The sequence below is a fragment of the Tupaia chinensis genome, unplaced genomic scaffold, assembly GCF_000334495.1.
Source record: "Tupaia chinensis unplaced genomic scaffold, TupChi_1.0 Scaffold000646_1, whole genome shotgun sequence".
NCBI classification, from domain to species: domain Eukaryota; kingdom Metazoa; phylum Chordata; class Mammalia; order Scandentia; family Tupaiidae; genus Tupaia; species Tupaia belangeri.
Genome location: NW_006160167.1, coordinates 1,279,679 through 1,296,999, shown reverse-complemented (window position 1 = coordinate 1,296,999; position 17,321 = coordinate 1,279,679). Strand labels below are relative to the sequence as shown.

Here is a 17,321-nt window from a genome sequence, read left to right as displayed (position 1 = left end):
AAGAGCGGCCAGGTGGTGATACAGCCACAAAACAATTACTCTGTGAGGCAGTCCCATGTGGAAAAAGCTCCTGGTTCAAGTTCAGAAAACCAGAGTTTCTTTTCCTCCATTTCTTCATCCCGCTGGGATTTGGGGCACACACGCCTGGTGTGTTTTTCAACCCACCAGGGCCAGGATTCAAACCTTATAATCAGCCGTGTGAGTGAGATTCATCTCCCTTAACCGCTAGGTCATGGCACCAGCCCTCAACAAATATTTTTCAAATATATAGCTACTGGATTGTATGTGCTGTTTTAAGGATAGGGATAGATCAGTGAGTAAAATGACCAAAATACCTGTCCTTGAGAGGATTACATTCTCATAGGCATAGTGAGGCATAGAATGGGGAGACAGAGAATAAATCTAATAAAAAGGAAATTTTACGCTACAGCGTTCTACAGGGCTGGAAACAGAGCCTGGTAAGAGGTTCAGGAGTACCAAGGCCTAGGGATAGGAAGGGTGTGGTTTTAAACATAGTGGCATAGGTCAGCCTCACCAAGAGACTCACATTTGCACAAGGACTAAGCCATGGGGGGTTAATTATGAGACTATCTAAGGGAAGAACCCTCCAGGCAGAGGACACCGCCAGTGCAAAGACCTGAGGCAGTGCTCCTGGCACACAGGAAGAGCAGTGAAGAGGCATTGTGGTCCAGTGAAGCGGGTGAAGGGGGAAATAGAAGAATGTGAAGTCAGAGGGATAAAGACCGGCAGGAAGGAGACATACTGTGTAGTCTTGTGGGCCATTATAGGGGCTTAGTTTTAATTCCAGGTGAAATGAGGAAGCTACTAGAGCATTTCAAGCAGAGAAGCTACAGGATATGACTTAAATTTTTAGAAAATCTGGGACCAGTGGATGGCATAATGATTACTTTGCTGGACTCCCAGATAGTCGACCACAGTCCGAGTTCCGGACATGGTGGCTTAAACACACGCCGGGCATGTGTGCATGCACCGCCAACATCCCAAGAGGAGAAAGGAGGAGGGATTCTGGCATGTCCATCTTCCCTGGGGTGGGGGTGGGGGGTGATTTCTCCCTTTCTGTCTCTCTGTCTCTCCAGTGAGCACACGCACCCTATAGCAAAAATCTCTCAAAAAAATTTTTTATGAAAATAATTAGCTGCTTTATTGGCACAGACTGTAGGCAAACAAGAGTGGAAGCAATCAGGGAGACTAGTTAGGAGATGGTTATGGTTATTCACCCCAGAGACACTGGTGACCTAGATGCAGTGGTATCTCTGAAAAGTGGTAGCACATGGTCAGATTCTGGGCGTGCTTTTTCCCAGTGTGAGAAAGATTTTTGACAGGATCTTGCCGTGTCATGGTAATCCTGCCCCAACCTCTCAGTTAGCTAGGACTACAGGCATGTACCACCTCATCCAGCCTGCTTAGGTTGGGCAGAGAATTGAACCTGGGCCTCCTATGTGGCCCCAGCCTCTGAGTAGCATCTCGGCAGCCCTTTAGCAGCATGCACCACCATGGCTGAGTCTGGACGCATTTGGAAGGAAAAGCCAAAGGAATTTCCTTCACACATCAGTAAGGGTTGAAAACAGAAGTATCAGGATGACTTCAAAATGTATGGGCTGAGCAGCTGGTAGGATACAGTGGCCATTAACTGAGATGGGAAAGACTGCATGTAGGTTTAAGGGGTAAGATCAAGAGTTTGGTTGTAGACATGGTAAGCTGAGGTATAAGGGATGGTGTGGATAGGCAGTTAGACCAGGAGTTCAGGAGCAGTTCTAGGATAAGTAAGTATTTTGGAAGTCATCAACATATAGGTGGTATTTCAAGTCATGTGAATGGATGAGATCCCCAAGGAATTGAGTGAGGATGGGAAAGAGATGTGGACCCAGGGACATGCCTTGAGCACCTTAAGTTGAAGAGAACCAGGAAAGGAGGGGCGTAAATGGCAGCAGAAGGGTAAATGGCCAGAGTAGAAGATCTGAGAGAAGATGAGTAAAGAAAGTGTTTCCAGGAAGGGAAAGTTATCGACAATGTCCACTGCCATTGGTAGACTGAGTAAGCAAAAAACTGAAAGTCCATCATTGAATTCAGCCCAGTGGAAGTGTCTAGTAACCTTGACAAGAGCTCATTTGTGAGATGAGAGGGGAAAACACCTGCTTGGAGCAAGCTTCAGAGAGAAAAGAAGGAGAGGAGTAGGAGACACGTGCCTTGAGAATGCTCTGAAGTTTTCGTATGAAGGGGATTAGATAAAGGAGTGGTAGCTGGAGGAGGAAATAGTTACAAGATGGAATGTTCAAGAGAAGAGCATGTTTCTAAGCTGCTGGTTGTAAAGAAAACGCTGATGTAGGAGAGGGTGAATTGCTGGAGTGACGTCCTTGAGCAGGTAAGAACACAGTGACTTAGGGCACCGTGGAGGGGTTTGCCTCAAACAGGAACTTGAGGAGTTTCACTCTAGAAATGGGAGTGGTGGGGAGAGTGGGGCCGGGCTCAGGCCAGGTAGGTCACGGTGAGAACTGGTGTGTGTTTTCTTCTGCTCGTGTCACTTTTCAGATTAGAGTCTTCACTTCGTATCATTCTCTTGTGCTCATCATGATAGAGAAGTGTGCATAAAGACCGGAGGGGTTCTGGAGTCAAACGCTGGTGCTGATAAGGGAAACGCGTACAGAACATGACGGGAACGTGTAATAGCCCCACAGGGAGCATTTCCCGTACTGCTGGGGTGGGACCGGCTCTGTCCAGACACGATGTACTGAAAGCTGAGTTTCTACTTGTTTCTTCCGAGAATCTGGTGTCCCATTTAATAAGGCACTATCATTAAAAAAGAAAAAGAAGTGGGACGAAGCTAACGTCCTTTCTCTTTCTCCTCTAGAACTCTGGAGAAGACTGTTACATTTAAAATGTTCATCACTCAGTTGAGCGTGGCAGTGTTCGATGACCTCACGCACCACAAAGCAGCATCTGAACTTCTGAGGCTCACCCTGGATGGCGTGTTTCTCCACATGGCCCCAGCGGCCAGTCCCCTCCCCGGGGAAGAGGCAGCAGCTGCCTTCTTCCAGCTTTACTGTGTGGAGGTCTGCTGTGGGGACCTGCAGTTGGACAACCAGCTTTACAACAAGTCCAATTTCCACTTCGCCGTGTTGGTCTGCCAAGGAGAAAAACCAGAACCTCCTCAGTGTTCCAAAATGCAGAGTCTCCTTGCATCTACCAAAGACTTGGAAGAATACAAGGAAAACTGTTTTATCAAACTTTGCATCACCTTAACGGAGGACAGAAGCTTCTTATTTGATATTAACGAGTTCAGCATTGAATTGAAGCCTGCCCGGTTGTACGTGGAAGACACATTTGTATACTACATCAAAACGTTGTTTGACACTTACCTTCCCAACAGCAAGCTGGCTGGTCATACCGCCCCACTCTCTGGTGGCCAGCAGGTGTTGCCCGTGCAAGTCAGACAGCATGCCAGGGCCCTGGTGAACCCTGTGAAGTTACGGAAACTGGTGATACAGCCGGTGAACCTGCTCATCAGCATCCACGCTTCCCTCAAGCTGTACATAGCCTCGGACCACACTCCTCTTTCCTTCTCAGTGTTTGAGAGAGGGCCCATCTTCACCACTGCCAGACAGCTCGTGCACGCTCTGGCCATGCACTATGCAGCTGGGGCTCTTTTTAGAGCAGGTAAGGACACAAATTGAAGGCCTTTGATGAGCTAGAGCTGGGGCCGAAATGACATGCTTTGGGGTAGCACCTCATCTACTTCAAGACATAGGGAGCAGCCGGTGAGAGGAGATCTGGGCTTTACAGTTTTAGCAGAACTGGATTTAAATCTGGATTCTGCTAGATGTAAGGTCTTAAGCAAGTTATCAAGCATCCCTAAGTCTTACTTTCTTCATCTATATAGCAGGTTTTAAGGTTTTTGAGATTAGATGAAAGTATGTAAAATGTCAGCATTTTGCTTGGGAGTGTTCGATGACCTCACCCACCACAAAGCAGCATCTGAATTTCTGAGGCTCACACTGGATGGTGTGTTTCTCCACATGGCCCTGGCCAGTCCCCTCCCTGGGGAGCTACACTCAAGCAGTAGTTGCTATTATATTAGTTGTTAGATAACTTAGAACTTTAATTCAATGTAGCAAACACTTTTTTAAAAAAATAATTATTTATTTTATTTATTATTATTTTTTAATTTGCTATAGTGCACACGTGCTCACTGAAGAGAGACAGAGAGAGAGAGAGAGAAAGTGAGAAACCAAGCTTCCAGGCCCAGGACTCAAAACATGGTCAGCCAATGTGGGAGTGCAGTGCTTTAACCACCATACCACCTGCTGGCTCCAAGCAAACACTTTAGTACCTTGCAGGTCCTACGCCCTTTCTTAGTGCATGGTGCAGCCAGGAAAACTAGCCTAGGACCTCAGATCCAGGGCCTTAAAAGAAATCGAGTTCTCAGTTGTTAGTTTTCCTCTTTGCTATTCATGTATATAGTTGTAAGTGAGAAACTTGGAGAATTTGTGTGCTCCTACCCTGTGCAAAGAGCCTTCTCCCTATCCTGTGCTATGCTGCCTGCTAGACAGACCACAGAGAAGGGTGTTGGTGTCTCAGCCTCTCCATAGGCCTGAGCCCAAAGAAAAAGAATGACCCTTGCTCTATAACTGCCCTCTGGTACCAGGTAAGCAAGTGACCTTCTGCAGGTCCAGGGCTGCTGTCTCTCAGCAATTCGATGGGAAAGAAAAGGCTTCCCTTTGCAGTCTGGCTGGAAACGTCTGCAAGTATGACTTAATGTGCCTACAAAATTTTGTATGAGGAGTACTGTGTGCAAAAGGTTGTGTGTTAGGGACCTTGTGGCCTCAGAATAATTTATAGTAATTGGCATCAGTACACATGTTCTTGAGCCGACTTCACTCTAAAGTAGTTTCCATTTAATCACCTGGTTCCCCCTGGTCCCAAGAACTCAAGCAAGGAACACCAATCAGAGCTGGCTTTCAGTAAAAAAACATGGAAATCTTAATTTTCTGAAAATAACAAAGAAGAGAACCTCCTTGCAGTCCTGTTCGGTGAATGAGCAGTGCCCCTGCCACGTTGGTAAGGTTACGTTTTCTCCATAACAGGCTTCATGGCGTCATAGAGCTATCCAGACCTCTGTTATAAAAGAAAATGACTAGAACAGGGAGAAGGCCCCGGCGGATCTGTTGTTTTGATAGCTTGCACAACAATGAAGAAAATATTTACCTCTTACTAGGAAGTCATTTAAAAATAAGCAGTTCACATTTCAAGTTTAATGGCTGCATATACTTACAAACAGCTCCAGAAACATACCCTTGTAGGCTGTTTTTGCTGTTGCCGTGAGAAGCAAGCATGCAGGTTCTGAGCCCTGACTCGACTCCCCCTGGTCACTGCCTGGGGCCACGGTGCTGAGCACCCATCTGTGTGAGGAACTGATCATGGAACCGTGTCCCCACAGCCTGTGGGCTAAAAACTCACGCCGGGTGTGTACCCACGCCTGTGCACTAAAAACTCACATTCCGAGGTGCTGTGTCCCCACAGCCTGTAGGTTAAAAATGATCGTTTGGTTTTGATTTATGTTTTTTATGAGGTCTCAGAAGCACATTCTATTTGGATGGTTTGTAATTCACCTAAAAATCCTCGTAAGGTACTGTCTCAATCTCGCTGTATACTGAGACAGGAAATTAAGGTATAAAGGGCCCGATTTGGGGTGCCTGTTGGAAAGTCTGCCACTGAAAACCTATGAACAATCAGATTCTGAAAGAGAACAGATGAAGGCACGGGGGACGGGAAGATGTGGGAGCCACACCCCAGCGGGCAGAGCGAAGAGAATGGACTAGCGCAGGAGAAGGGGCAGACTGGCCGGGGAGCCTGCAGGTTAGTCCACACCTCCCCCGATCGGCATTCACTACTGGACTTGAGTAATGGCCAGAAACACCCTGACCTCATTCCTGCGGAAGTTTGTGGAGGCACCTTGAAGAAGTTTCAAAAATAAGGAAACAGTCATTAGAAATGAGGAACTAACCCTACTCGAGGGAAGAATGTGCGCTTTATCATTTCCTGGGATCCTTCTCTCCCCCTAAGTGTCCATTTGATGGAAAGCCAGACTCCTTTTTTCAACAAAATTTTCAACTAAGCAAGGGAAAGATAGATTTGCTTTTGGAAGAATTAAAGAAGGAATATTTGGGGACTCTCTGCCCTTTCCTGGCTACTAGGATGTAGTTCTGGTCCACGCAGTGCCCGTCCATCAGGCAAAGGCTTCAGTCCTCTGTGACTGTCATCCAAGAGATCATGGCTCCACTCTTCATGTGACCCAAGGAGCCAGGAAGGGCCCCAGCTGCTGGGCTGCAGCGAAATGGTGAGGCTGGGGGTGTCCACTCTGTGTGTGTGTGTGTGTGTGTGTGTGTGTGTCCACTGCAGCGGCCTGAACGGGCCAGTCAGAGAGTAGCTGTTCTCCTTTTTTACACACAGAATCATTGAAGAGAAGGGAATTAAGATGTTTCAAGACCCACCTTCATCTTTAGGTGGTAACTTTAACCATTCCAGGCCAAAGGGAATCAGCTATTTCTACCTCCCGAGAGGGCCCTCTGAAGGAGGGGATTTCACCCCCTCCCACAGAATCCTGCCTCTTCTTCACAGCCTGGGCTCATGCAAGGGGAGGGTGGTGGCCTTTGAAATCTGGTTAACTTCAACCAGAAGCCCAGCCCAAATGCCTAATCAGCTGGGAGATTGTGAGCAATCGACTTCATTTCTGAGCCTCAGTTTCCTCCTTTCCCTCCCTGCTTGAGAGATTGGAGCAGGTAACACTGTGTTGGATTAGCCTCTGCCTAACCTGACCCAAAGTGGCAGCTCAGTCACTAACTAGCCTGAATTTCTTGGAAGGGAGTAATAATACTCCTCATGCACAGTTGCTGTGAGAATAAAATGAATTGAATGCCTGGTACGTATAGGCTTTCTCGTTTGTATTCTTCTCCTCCTGGTACTTATTCCCTCCTTTAGCTCTTGGCCTAAACTCTAGTGTTAATGTTCCAGAGGAGGGTGGAGGTGGGAGCAGGCAGAATTTAAGAACGTCCCTCTTGCTGCAGGCTTGACATGGGCAGGCCTAGTCACCTTCCGGGATCTGGCTTGCCTCCTACACTCGCTCCTTCCCGATTCTGTCAGATTAGGGACTTGATGGAGGATTTCTGTCATAGTACCATCCTCCACGAGCCCTCTAGGGAGAGAGAGATGGCTACCACACAGGTCCTATCCCCAGGGCCTTCCCATGAAAGGGCTCACAGCCCTGGGCTGGGGAGGTCAGTGGATTCCCGGAGGAAGTTGCCTTTTGGCTTCCTTTGCTCCTTGGCCCTTGCCTGCTCTTCCAGTCCTCTGGGCCTAGAGCCCCAAATCCCCTCACCTGGGGAGGACGGGGTAGGGCAGACTCTAGGACACAGCACCATGATCCCATTCCCACCGGGCAGCAGACCCTGCAACTCCTGAGAAGGCTGACTTCTGGCAAGCCCAGGCTTACATAGGAACCAGATCCAAAGCTGCCCTCCCGGGAAGTTTGCACAGAACACTCCCTTCGCACTAACCTAGCCAGTACGTCCCTGTCACCAGTGTTTACACAACCAGAGCTGGGGTTGAAGGGGAGACAGTTGTCTGGCTCGAACTCTGCTCCAAAGGGAAGCATTCAACGTGGTAGGATTGGGCAGATTAAAAATAACTCCTCCATCCTTGTCAGAAGTTTGCACGCCCTCTGTGGCATCCCATTTAGCATCCGGCCTCCTTCTCCAGCCCAGGAGTCTCCTCCTCCTGGTGCCACTGCCCCATAAAGGTCTCAGAGAGGACACGTCAGCCTGCACACACCTGCAGCTCATAGAAACGCCTCTCCTCGGGCTGGTGGGAGCAGAGTCCCCTGCACATGGATCCTTTTTAGCAGGAATACGGGAGGCTCAGGCAAGGAAGTCATATTAAAGCCATTTGTGTGGCTGCCAGGGGAGCAGGATGATTTATAAAGTATGAAAGTTTGCCATTTGCGAATTCACAGTGAATGAGTTATTTCCCATATTTTGCTCCAAAGAAGCTTATTACATTCTCAATTCTGGTGTGAAAAATGAATTGCAGGGAAAATGGGTCAGTTTTTCACCAATGTTGAAAGTACCGTGTTTAAGGTTTCAGTAACCCCTTCCCTTTGGTCGATTGCAGGCTGGGTGGTTGGATCTCTGGAAATCCTCGGCAGCCCGGCCAGTCTGGTCAGAAGCATAGGGAACGGGGTTGCAGACTTCTTCAGGCTGCCGTATGAGGGGCTGACCCGGGGCCCTGGAGCATTCGTCAGTGGAGTTTCCCGAGGGACCACGTCATTTGTAAAGCACATTTCCAAAGGTAGCTATTTCAGTTCCTCGTAACTGTGCCTTAATTTAACTTCTGCCCTTGTCTAATTTTTTTTTTTTAAACAGTGTGCAAAAGTTTCTAATGTGCCTCTGGCTTTGTGTGGCTTCTTAGCTTGTAGCAAAATGTTGAGCTTGTAGCAGAGCTCATATATAATGTCTTATGTTTTAAACAGATCACTGTAGTGTGTGAAAATGCTTCAGAAACTTCAGAATTTTAAACCTCCCATTGGGAAAACAAGGATTGGCTCAACTGTTATTCCATGTGATAAATACAGAAATATTAAAGGTGTTCAGGATTTCTGCTAAACATCAGAAACCCTACACTGTGTTGCCTCATCATATTTTTTTTTAATATAGATACAGTTGTCATAACTTTCCTGAGGACATGGATACATTTTGACATGGAAGCTGATTTGGAGGTGAAGTGGCCAACTTTTCTCTAGCACGACACGTAAACAGTGCCATCTTGTGGCCCAGATGGGTCATCGGGCACAGAGGCCAACTGGCTTCCCACAGGAGAATATTTTCGTTTTATCTGTGTGTTGGCTGGATGATATTTTGGTCAGGCTGGCAGTGACTCGAGCTCTAACAAGGGCCATCTGAGTCCCGTTTCTTCTCTGCAGGAGGCAGGGAAAACAGGGCAAAGGGCTTCTTCCCATAAAAGGCGTCGTAACTGCAGGCAGTCCTGCAAGTCCGTTTTGAGTGGGCAGATTGCAGAAATCTCTAAAAAGCCCCAAAAGGAGACTCAAACTTGAAATATGAGAATACATGATCCACAGACTAGGTGGGGGTGGGGGGCTGGCAAGAGCAATAAAAACAAATTCCACAGACAGAGCAAGACCACTCCCCCAGACCCCAAGTATCCAGGGCCTGGGAGCCCCAGATGAGCCACTGGTGCATTCTCACTCCTGACACTGGAATCTCTGGTTCTGTAGTTTTTACTTTAAAATAAGAGAACCGACACCTGCTAAATTGAACCTCAGCAATATTTTTGCACACAGTCACTGTGGTTTTACGCTTGTTCTCTTTCTCTTAGCAAAATCTCTTAGGCTTGTTGGTGTGTGTGTGTGTGTGTGTGCGTGCGTGTGCACGCGTGCACTTTTCAGATTACCGGCAAAGGTGCAGCTGTGAAAACGCTGTCATTTCTTCTTGAAACTCAAGCCCACTAATAGATGAGCAAGCTCGCCATCTTGAGCAAATGCCCACTGATGTCTTTCACTTTTGCCCTCAGAGGTTTAGGCAGACCTGGAGAAGATTGCGTTGCTGCAAGCGAGCTGCTGAAGTAGCCTTTTCCAGGAAAACCACCGAGAGTCCTGGCTGTCGCATGAGTTCCTCCCTTGACTGTCCTCCCTTTTTATTTTATTTTATTTTTTCAGTTAACATCCTGAATAGCAAAATTGCATGTATTCTCTGTGGCTCAATAATTATTTCCTCAGAAGGTCAGATGATAAAGTTTAGTGTCACCCTTTATTATGACTGAAGTAATGAGAGAATACATTTTACTGCTCTAGTAGAATCGTTGCCTTCAGCCTGACTAAAATTCAGCAACATGACCTTAACCTTTAAAATCAGAGCAGGCAAGTTTTAACCTACAAGTTTGGTCCTCAGCGAAGCCCTCAAATCTGTTTTAACTAAGCCTTGACGAGGAAATGACAGTAAGGAATTGCTTCATGTAAGACTCCAGGCTTCTTTCTGGCAATTGGAACTCCCTTTGAAAGACGCCGTCACCCTCGTGAGTGAGCATTAATCCCCACCTCATTCTCTGAAGCCTAATGCTTCAGATTACCAGAGAGGGAGCCACCGTCCCTCACCACTGGGCATGTCTCAGAAGGACCCAGGAGTACCCTCTGCCCAGTCTCCACTCCCCCAGGACCGAGGACCACTGCCCTGGGATCCACTATGAATGTAACGAGGAGGCCAACCCTGTGCTCTCATGCCCCCAGGTACCCTTACGTCCATCACCAACCTGGCCACGAGCCTGGCTCGGAACATGGACCGGCTGTCGCTGGATGAGGAGCACTACAACCGGCAGGAGGAGTGGCGGCGACAGCTCCCTGAGAGTCTGGGCGAGGGACTCCGGCAGGGCCTGTCTCGGCTGGGCATCAGCCTGCTCGGTAAGCGGGCTGGGGTGCGGGGTCTCCCAGGACTCAACAGCCTCGCCTTCTCCCCGAGGGTGGCTGCAGTGTTCTCAGAGGCCGAGGCATTCGCACTGGCTCCTACAGTGCATCCCCGAGGTGCTGGGCAGGAGCCTAATTCAAAATACATCACACGCTTGAAAGTAAGTTGCTTTGGGAAAGATCTATAAAAAGGAAGCTTCAGAGCTGAAAGTTTGCAGTCACTCTAGAAGCTGTCCCTAGACCTACAGCCGGAAGCTGGCCTACGCAGGCCGGCACCTGCTACCTATGCTTCTGGGAGTCCTCAGCCCAAGTGACCCTGAAGGAAAGAATAGTTCCCTAGGAGGTCCCTGAGCCTAGTGGGATCCCTACAAGGACAGCGACATCCAGGTGTGTGTGTGTTTGTTTGTTCGTTCCTCCCCCCTTTTTTAAATTTGCCATAGTGGGTGTGTGTTCACTGGAAGAGAGAGCGCAATAGGGAGAAAGTACCTCCTAGCAGGGATGGCCACACCACAATCGCTTCGCTCTGTTCTCGTAATTTGGGGCATGCGCACACACACACCCATGAATCCGGGACTCAAACTGCACAGCAGTGAGGAGTAGGCAGGTCCTCTGAAGCACTGGCTTCCTCGCTCTCATAGATGTTACAGATGCTTTTGTTTGAGAAGCCCTTGAGCAACGTGCAAATGTTGTGTAAACTCTAGTGAGGAGCTATTGTTTCCACTTATTTATTTATTTATTATTTTATTTACTTTTTTGTGATCAGCCTGACTCAGAGCAATGACTTTGTCAAGCAGCGAGATGGTATATAGTTAGGAGTGAAGATTGCTGTGGGTATTTCAAAATACTGCGACTGTTGGAAAATAAGTTGCTTTGGGAAAGATCTATAAAAAGGAAGCTTCAGAGCTGAAAGCTTGCAGAGCAGGATTTTCAAGGGTATGTTTTGTTTATTTGTTTGCAAAGGAATTTAAAACTGTATTGCTTGGCAGCACGCCTCCACCACGCAGCTGAGGGAGTGTGCGCCTTGAATAGATCAAAGTGACCCAAAGCAGTGCAGGGCAGAGGGTGGAAAAGATGAGCCTGAAAGGATCTGCCCTCTCTCCAATCTTCAGTTCTATACACAACTAACTCCTCACCTTGCAACTCCAGCCAGTGGAGGATCTGGGAGGAAACAGTAAAATGTTACAAGTTCAGGTTAAGTTGCTAAAAATGGCTTCAGTAATAATCTTCAGTGGTGCAGGGCACTGTCATTCGATAATGCTAATGCCACATGGAAGCAGGAAGGTTGGTGACCTAAAGGGAGTTAACTAGGTAGAGGAGCAGTCTCCCTGCTGGACTCCGTGACTCCTTTGGGGAGGGCGATGAGTGGACCATGTCCCTCAGGAATCCCAGACCAGGCTGTGCAAGTTCATTTTTTTGTTTTTTGTTTATTTTTGTGACCTCAGGCAAGTTCGTAACTTCTCTGAACCTGGGTTTCTCTTTTGCAAATCAGGGCTGGGAATATCCTTATTAGAAATCGTGATGGGTGGACGTGGAGTCCATGTTCGGTAAACAGCCGCTGTCATTATTGTGTTTGCAAAGCGACTGTAAGAGTTGAATGGTTCCAGAGAGTGTCCCAGCAGAGACATGTATGTGAGCAGGGGCAGGAATATTTTTGCTTTAGTTTAGTGCGCTGGGTTAAGTTGCTGTAACTAGAGGAAGCGGTAACAAGGTTATCTTGGGACCTCAGGGTCATTGCTTTGGGACCTTTCATGCAAAGACTTGGGGGCCTTCTGCTCTGAGCTCAAGAGTGTCCTGCCCTTTATCGGAGCCCTTCTTGGATCTTCCAGGCCCTCAGAAAGAGGAGACCTAAGCTGACTGGCTTGGCCGGCTCCACCTTGACTCCCTCTAGTCTGAGGGTTCTGTTCTCTTCCCATGAGAGAGTCACTACCCAGTTTCCACTGTATAAAGTCATACTTAACGCTAGCAGTCTGTTCTGTGAGGAGACATGGATCTGTTCTGGTGATGTCACTCTTTGGGCATAGCTCCTGGTGACAGGCTGGAAAGTTCTAAAACTCTGATCTTTGTGTAATCATTGTGTCTGCGCGACCTCAGCCATGCAAAGGATCACTTAGGCTGCTTGTGGGAAACTGCAGTGGGCTCATGAGATCTCTCTGCAACTGGTTATTTCCAGAAACCCATGAGTTCTTGGGGTGATGCAACCCTCCCCCCCCCACCCCGGTGTGTACTACCTCATCTGCCAGCACTGGCCAGCCTCTGGACTCCTGGAGCCCTGGCCCCAGACCAGCACATACCCTGGGCAGTATGTCCATTCCAGGACCCTCAGAGTTCTCAAGCGTGGCCCAGCCCGGTGTCCTTTCCGCTAAGAGTCGAGGAGCCTCTCTGTGTCCCATATCATCTCTGAATTACCTCAAAATGCCTGGTCCTAGAGAACCCAGACAGGAAGAAGAAAGGGGAAACAGGACTAACCGATGGAGGTTTGTACAAACCAGCTGGCGAAGTATAGATTTGTCACCATTTCATCCACCCTGAGAAATGGTGTTTATAATTGCCATCTGCAGTTAAGAATCGAATTGAAATTAGAGCTGTTTTCATAAATAATCTGAACCCAGGCTGGTAGAAAAGGAGCTTCTAGTTGTTCAGTTTCGTCCTTTGTAAGACAGGAACAGTACAGACCCGGATAATAAAAATGCGTCTAAAGAGAACTTGAGGGTTCACAGAGCTCATGTCACCTTACTTGACCTCCGCAGCACTAGGTGTAGACAAGGTTGTGTGACTTGCCCAGGGCAAACCTCCAGCAGAGGAAGAGCCTGGACCTTTGTACCATGTCCCCAGCCCCAGGAGCTCCGGGCCTGGAGACATTCAGAATGTGTGGGGCTGGAGCAATGGAAAGTTCCGGGATAGGAAAGACGCACTCCCCCCATGTTTCAGGGTCCAGTGGGTATTCTTGGCTCTGCTTTGCTCTCATGGGGACACTGGGGGGGAGGGGGTGTCATGAGGCACTTGCAAGTCACAGGCAGCCTTTAGCTGCCATTCCTGGCCACACCACACAGGTCAGCGAGAAGTGTCTGCTGGCCAGGAGGGACCACTAAGAGTCTGCAGGGTGCCCTCCACAGAGTACCCGAAAGCAGTGGCCTGAGAGAAGACCATCCCGCCTGCAGAATTGGCGTCAGCCTTGCCCTCACCAGACCCGCTCCCTGGACACTGTACTCTGCTGCGCCGAGAAAGGATGTGCTGCTCTGTCACGGCTGCACGCCCACTTTCCCTCCTTCTTAGGAACACCAGGGCAGAGTGTCAAAAATAGCTTCCCTGAGCCTGTTTCTTTGGGTTCTCCCTGGCTGATGAAGCACTGCCCGGTCCCCCCGAGGCCCCGTCCGTCTGGCATCACAGGCACCCTTGGCCATGCCATCTGGAATCCCAGCACACAGGCCTCTGCCGGGCGAGCCAGAAGCTCCTCCCGGGGAACGACAGAGCTGCGCATCCTAGGAGCGGCCGGAGGAGCAGTCCCTCGGAGTGCACAGCCTTTGGGGACCAGCTGGTTTGCAGAAAGCTGGGAACATGGGAATGTAGGCCCACATTCTGCCTTCTCAGTTTGCTGCTAATCTTACAAATGAGAAAAGTTAGCCTCTGGCTGGGCTGTCGAAGACACTCTGTGGGCCCCACTTGTCCCTGGAATGGTGAGCTGTGTAGCATGTGGCCTGCTCGGGCCTGTGCCTCTACTGTTGTAGTAAGAAAGCGTCCAGCATAAAACGGCACACAGAGTCATGCCGACAGCATCAGAACAGCCACGTAAGCAGAAGCGTCAGAAACCAGTGACCCAGCGGGTACTGAAGCTGGGGAGCAAGTCACAGAAGAGGTGAGGGGACCATTGCATGCCCTCACTTCACAAAGCCAACCCTCATCCTTGACTCAGCTGCCAAGGAAGCAGCCCCACAGCCCGCTGGCCTGCCCACCCACCCCGCACACAGGCTCCCTGGCACTGTGCTCTTCCTCCCTTCCCGCTTCATCACATCACAGCCGCCGTCATGTGGCTGCCCACCCCCTGGGCCTGAGGCCAACAGCCAAGTCTTAGGATCAGTTTCCACTCCTTAAAGCCTTCGAGAAGAGTTTGGGTATATGACTGTAAATAATTCAGCAGTTGTAGGATTTAACTGGATTATACTTAGTAAAAGAACCTCGAAAGCCCTGAGAGAAGCCACCTCTCAAGGCGGGTGCAGCATTTGTGGGATGTCTGCTGGCCTCTCTCGCTCCTCCAATCTCTGAGTCTTTAGCACCGAGAAGACAATGGCACCTGCAACCAGCAGGGCATCCTTCCCCCTTCAGAGTCCGATGATCAGCTAGGGCGTGTGATCCGACAGCTCCCAAACCAAGAATCTAACACCTTGTCCTGCTCTGGGCTTTCCGCTTTTCAGGCTGCCCTAGTAGCCCATCTACCAAAGCCCAGTGGCTGCAGCCTTCACTGTGGCAGGTGGCTGAAGAAAGTGGGCACCCGAAGGGGAGCTTCCCTGTCATCCCTGCCTGCACTTGGACAGCAGGAAGTTGGCTCCATGGGGCTGCCCATCACAGGTGGGCTCTATGGGCCTTGCTTAGGTAAAGGCTGGCACTCTGGAGGGAATGGGGGATCCCAAAGTGGATTGCCTACTCCCCCAACCCAATTTTAATAGTCCTAATGGAAAACTGCACTTTCTAAAAGATTTTTACCAGAAATATAGGCAATAATTTAATGTACTGGTGAATTGGTTCTATTTATCCCAGGTTTTCTGCCCTTAAGCATGGAGTATCTAAAGAAATCAGATGAGATGGGGCCGGCAGGTAGTGTGGTGCTTAAAGGCATTGGATTCCCACGTGGCCAACTATGGTTCGAGTCCCAGACCTGGTGGCTTGTTTTCTCCCTTTCTCTTTATCTCTCTCTGGTCAAATTAAAAAATAATAATAACAAATGGAATTAAATAAATAAACAATTCTTTAAAAAAAAAAAAGAAATCAGATAATGAAACCACAGGTTTTATCTTTTGATTCGATTGTGTTCACTTTGAACAATCTGCTCTGAAATGATTTGAAGAGGAGCCGCAGGGGTTCCTCTTCTCCCATGTAGAGGTGGGAGTCCCTGGTGTGGCCACTCTGACTCCTGCCCTGCTAAATGGAGAGCCCAGAAGCTGGTTCCTCTGACATAGAGAAAGTGAGAACAGCTCCCCCTCCCGGTGCCAGGATTGGCCATGGGGTCACCGCTGTAGAGGAGCCTTCAACTCCAGGTCACCAGGGCAGCTGGGCCCACTGAGAGCAGCGTGTGCCACTACCCTTGTCATTTCTTTAGAAGATTTGGACAGAATTACCCTAGGCTGGGAAACAGACCTGTCACCTCAGGTCATTCTTAATCTGTCAATGCATAAACTTAAATGGCTCTGTCAAAACCTAGAGGAATGAAATCCATGAACGTTCCCTTTACAACTGACCTGAAGGAACCAGCCTTTTGTTTTACTGGATTTTGTTCAATGGACTATTGCATGAAATTAGCAGGTCATTAACTGAAACCTAGAGAAATCCATTTACTCGAGAGACTTTGAGTTAGTGACATTTGGACTAATGGGATTTGACATGTACTAAAATTTCTACCAGGAGGACTGTGTGTTTTTGTTAATCCTAGCAGGCTTAAGTTGAAAACAGAGAATTCTGTCAAGAATTATAAGGAAATTTTTACTTCTTACTGAGTAAGGGAATCCTCCACTCCATCATGATAAAAGTCTGACTGGTGAGACCCTTCCTGGATCTCATTATTGGCCCCCGAAGTAAGAGGAACAGAGGATAGAAGCTTCTGCAAGAGCAGCCGAGGAAGTTCTTCATCATAACCGCCTTCAACCATGGTGTAGAATATGGGTGTTCCATGGTTAAGAGCAGGGTAGTGAAGCTGCCCCAAAACGAAGACTAAGTGGCCAAACCTCGGCTGGAGTGAGAAGGGAGGAAGTTTCCAAGATCGGCACAGAGAAGCAGCCTGTTTGATAAACAGGATAAATGAATACCTAGGTGGTGAGGAGCTTAGCTGTGACTCAGACTCCCTGGAGCTCAACCACTGAACATCTGGGTGACCTTGGGACAGACTCTTCAACCTCTGTGCCTCAGTGTCTGCAGTGGATAAAAACAATATCTGACTCCAAGGACCATGGGGATTAAATTATTTCATACAGATAAAAGCTCTTAGCATAGTCCCCCACACCTAATAAGCCCTCAAGATAGATTAGCCATAATAGAAATACTATTATCAATAATTGTGCTTATTAAATTAATATATTCATATTGCATTATTACATAATTGTCACTGAAAGTGGGAACCCAGGAGGGGACTGGCCCTTCTGTTTTTTTTCCCCTCCTGGTTCGCTGAGCTGTGTGAGGCTGAGCGGGCTCCCCCCGCCACCCCGAGGAGTCGTTAGGTCTTCTCCGTATACTGCTCTGTCTGGTTTCTGGGGAAAGGCGCGTGTATGTGTGACACTCTGGAATAGTCTGACGTGGTTGTTGAATTCGGAACTAAACTGCACCGATCCTGACTGTGCAAACCAAACCCAAGCAGAACATTGTGTTTGGATGAAGATAATAAATGTCTAACTTAAACAACCCTCAGTGAACTTAGAAACTTGGTAAATAAATGTATAGTAAAGAAGTTCATACTGAGGGTGGGGATTCATTTTCAATCCAAATAAAACTATTCCAGATTGAGGTTTTCGTTTTCTGAGGATATTAAGCCCCCGGCCTTACTGAGGTCTTTTGTTGTTTCAGGTGCAATCGCTGGTATAGTCGATCAGCCGATGCAGAACTTCCAGAAAACATCCGAGGCCCAGGCTTCAGC

General features: G+C 48.4%; 1 protein-coding gene across 1 annotated transcript in view; it reads left to right on the top strand.

Moving 5' to 3' along the window:
* Positions 1-17,321, top strand: part of VPS13B (vacuolar protein sorting 13 homolog B) — an 806,861-nt gene that overhangs the window by 781,619 nt on the left and 7,921 nt on the right. The window contains exons 56-59 of the mRNA XM_027776225.1: positions 2,870-3,675; positions 8,185-8,361; positions 10,313-10,483; positions 17,252-17,316. Coding sequence (XP_027632026.1) covers positions 2,870-3,675; positions 8,185-8,361; positions 10,313-10,483; positions 17,252-17,316 — 1,219 coding nt within the window. The remainder of the gene's footprint in view (positions 1-2,869; positions 3,676-8,184; positions 8,362-10,312; positions 10,484-17,251; positions 17,317-17,321) is intronic.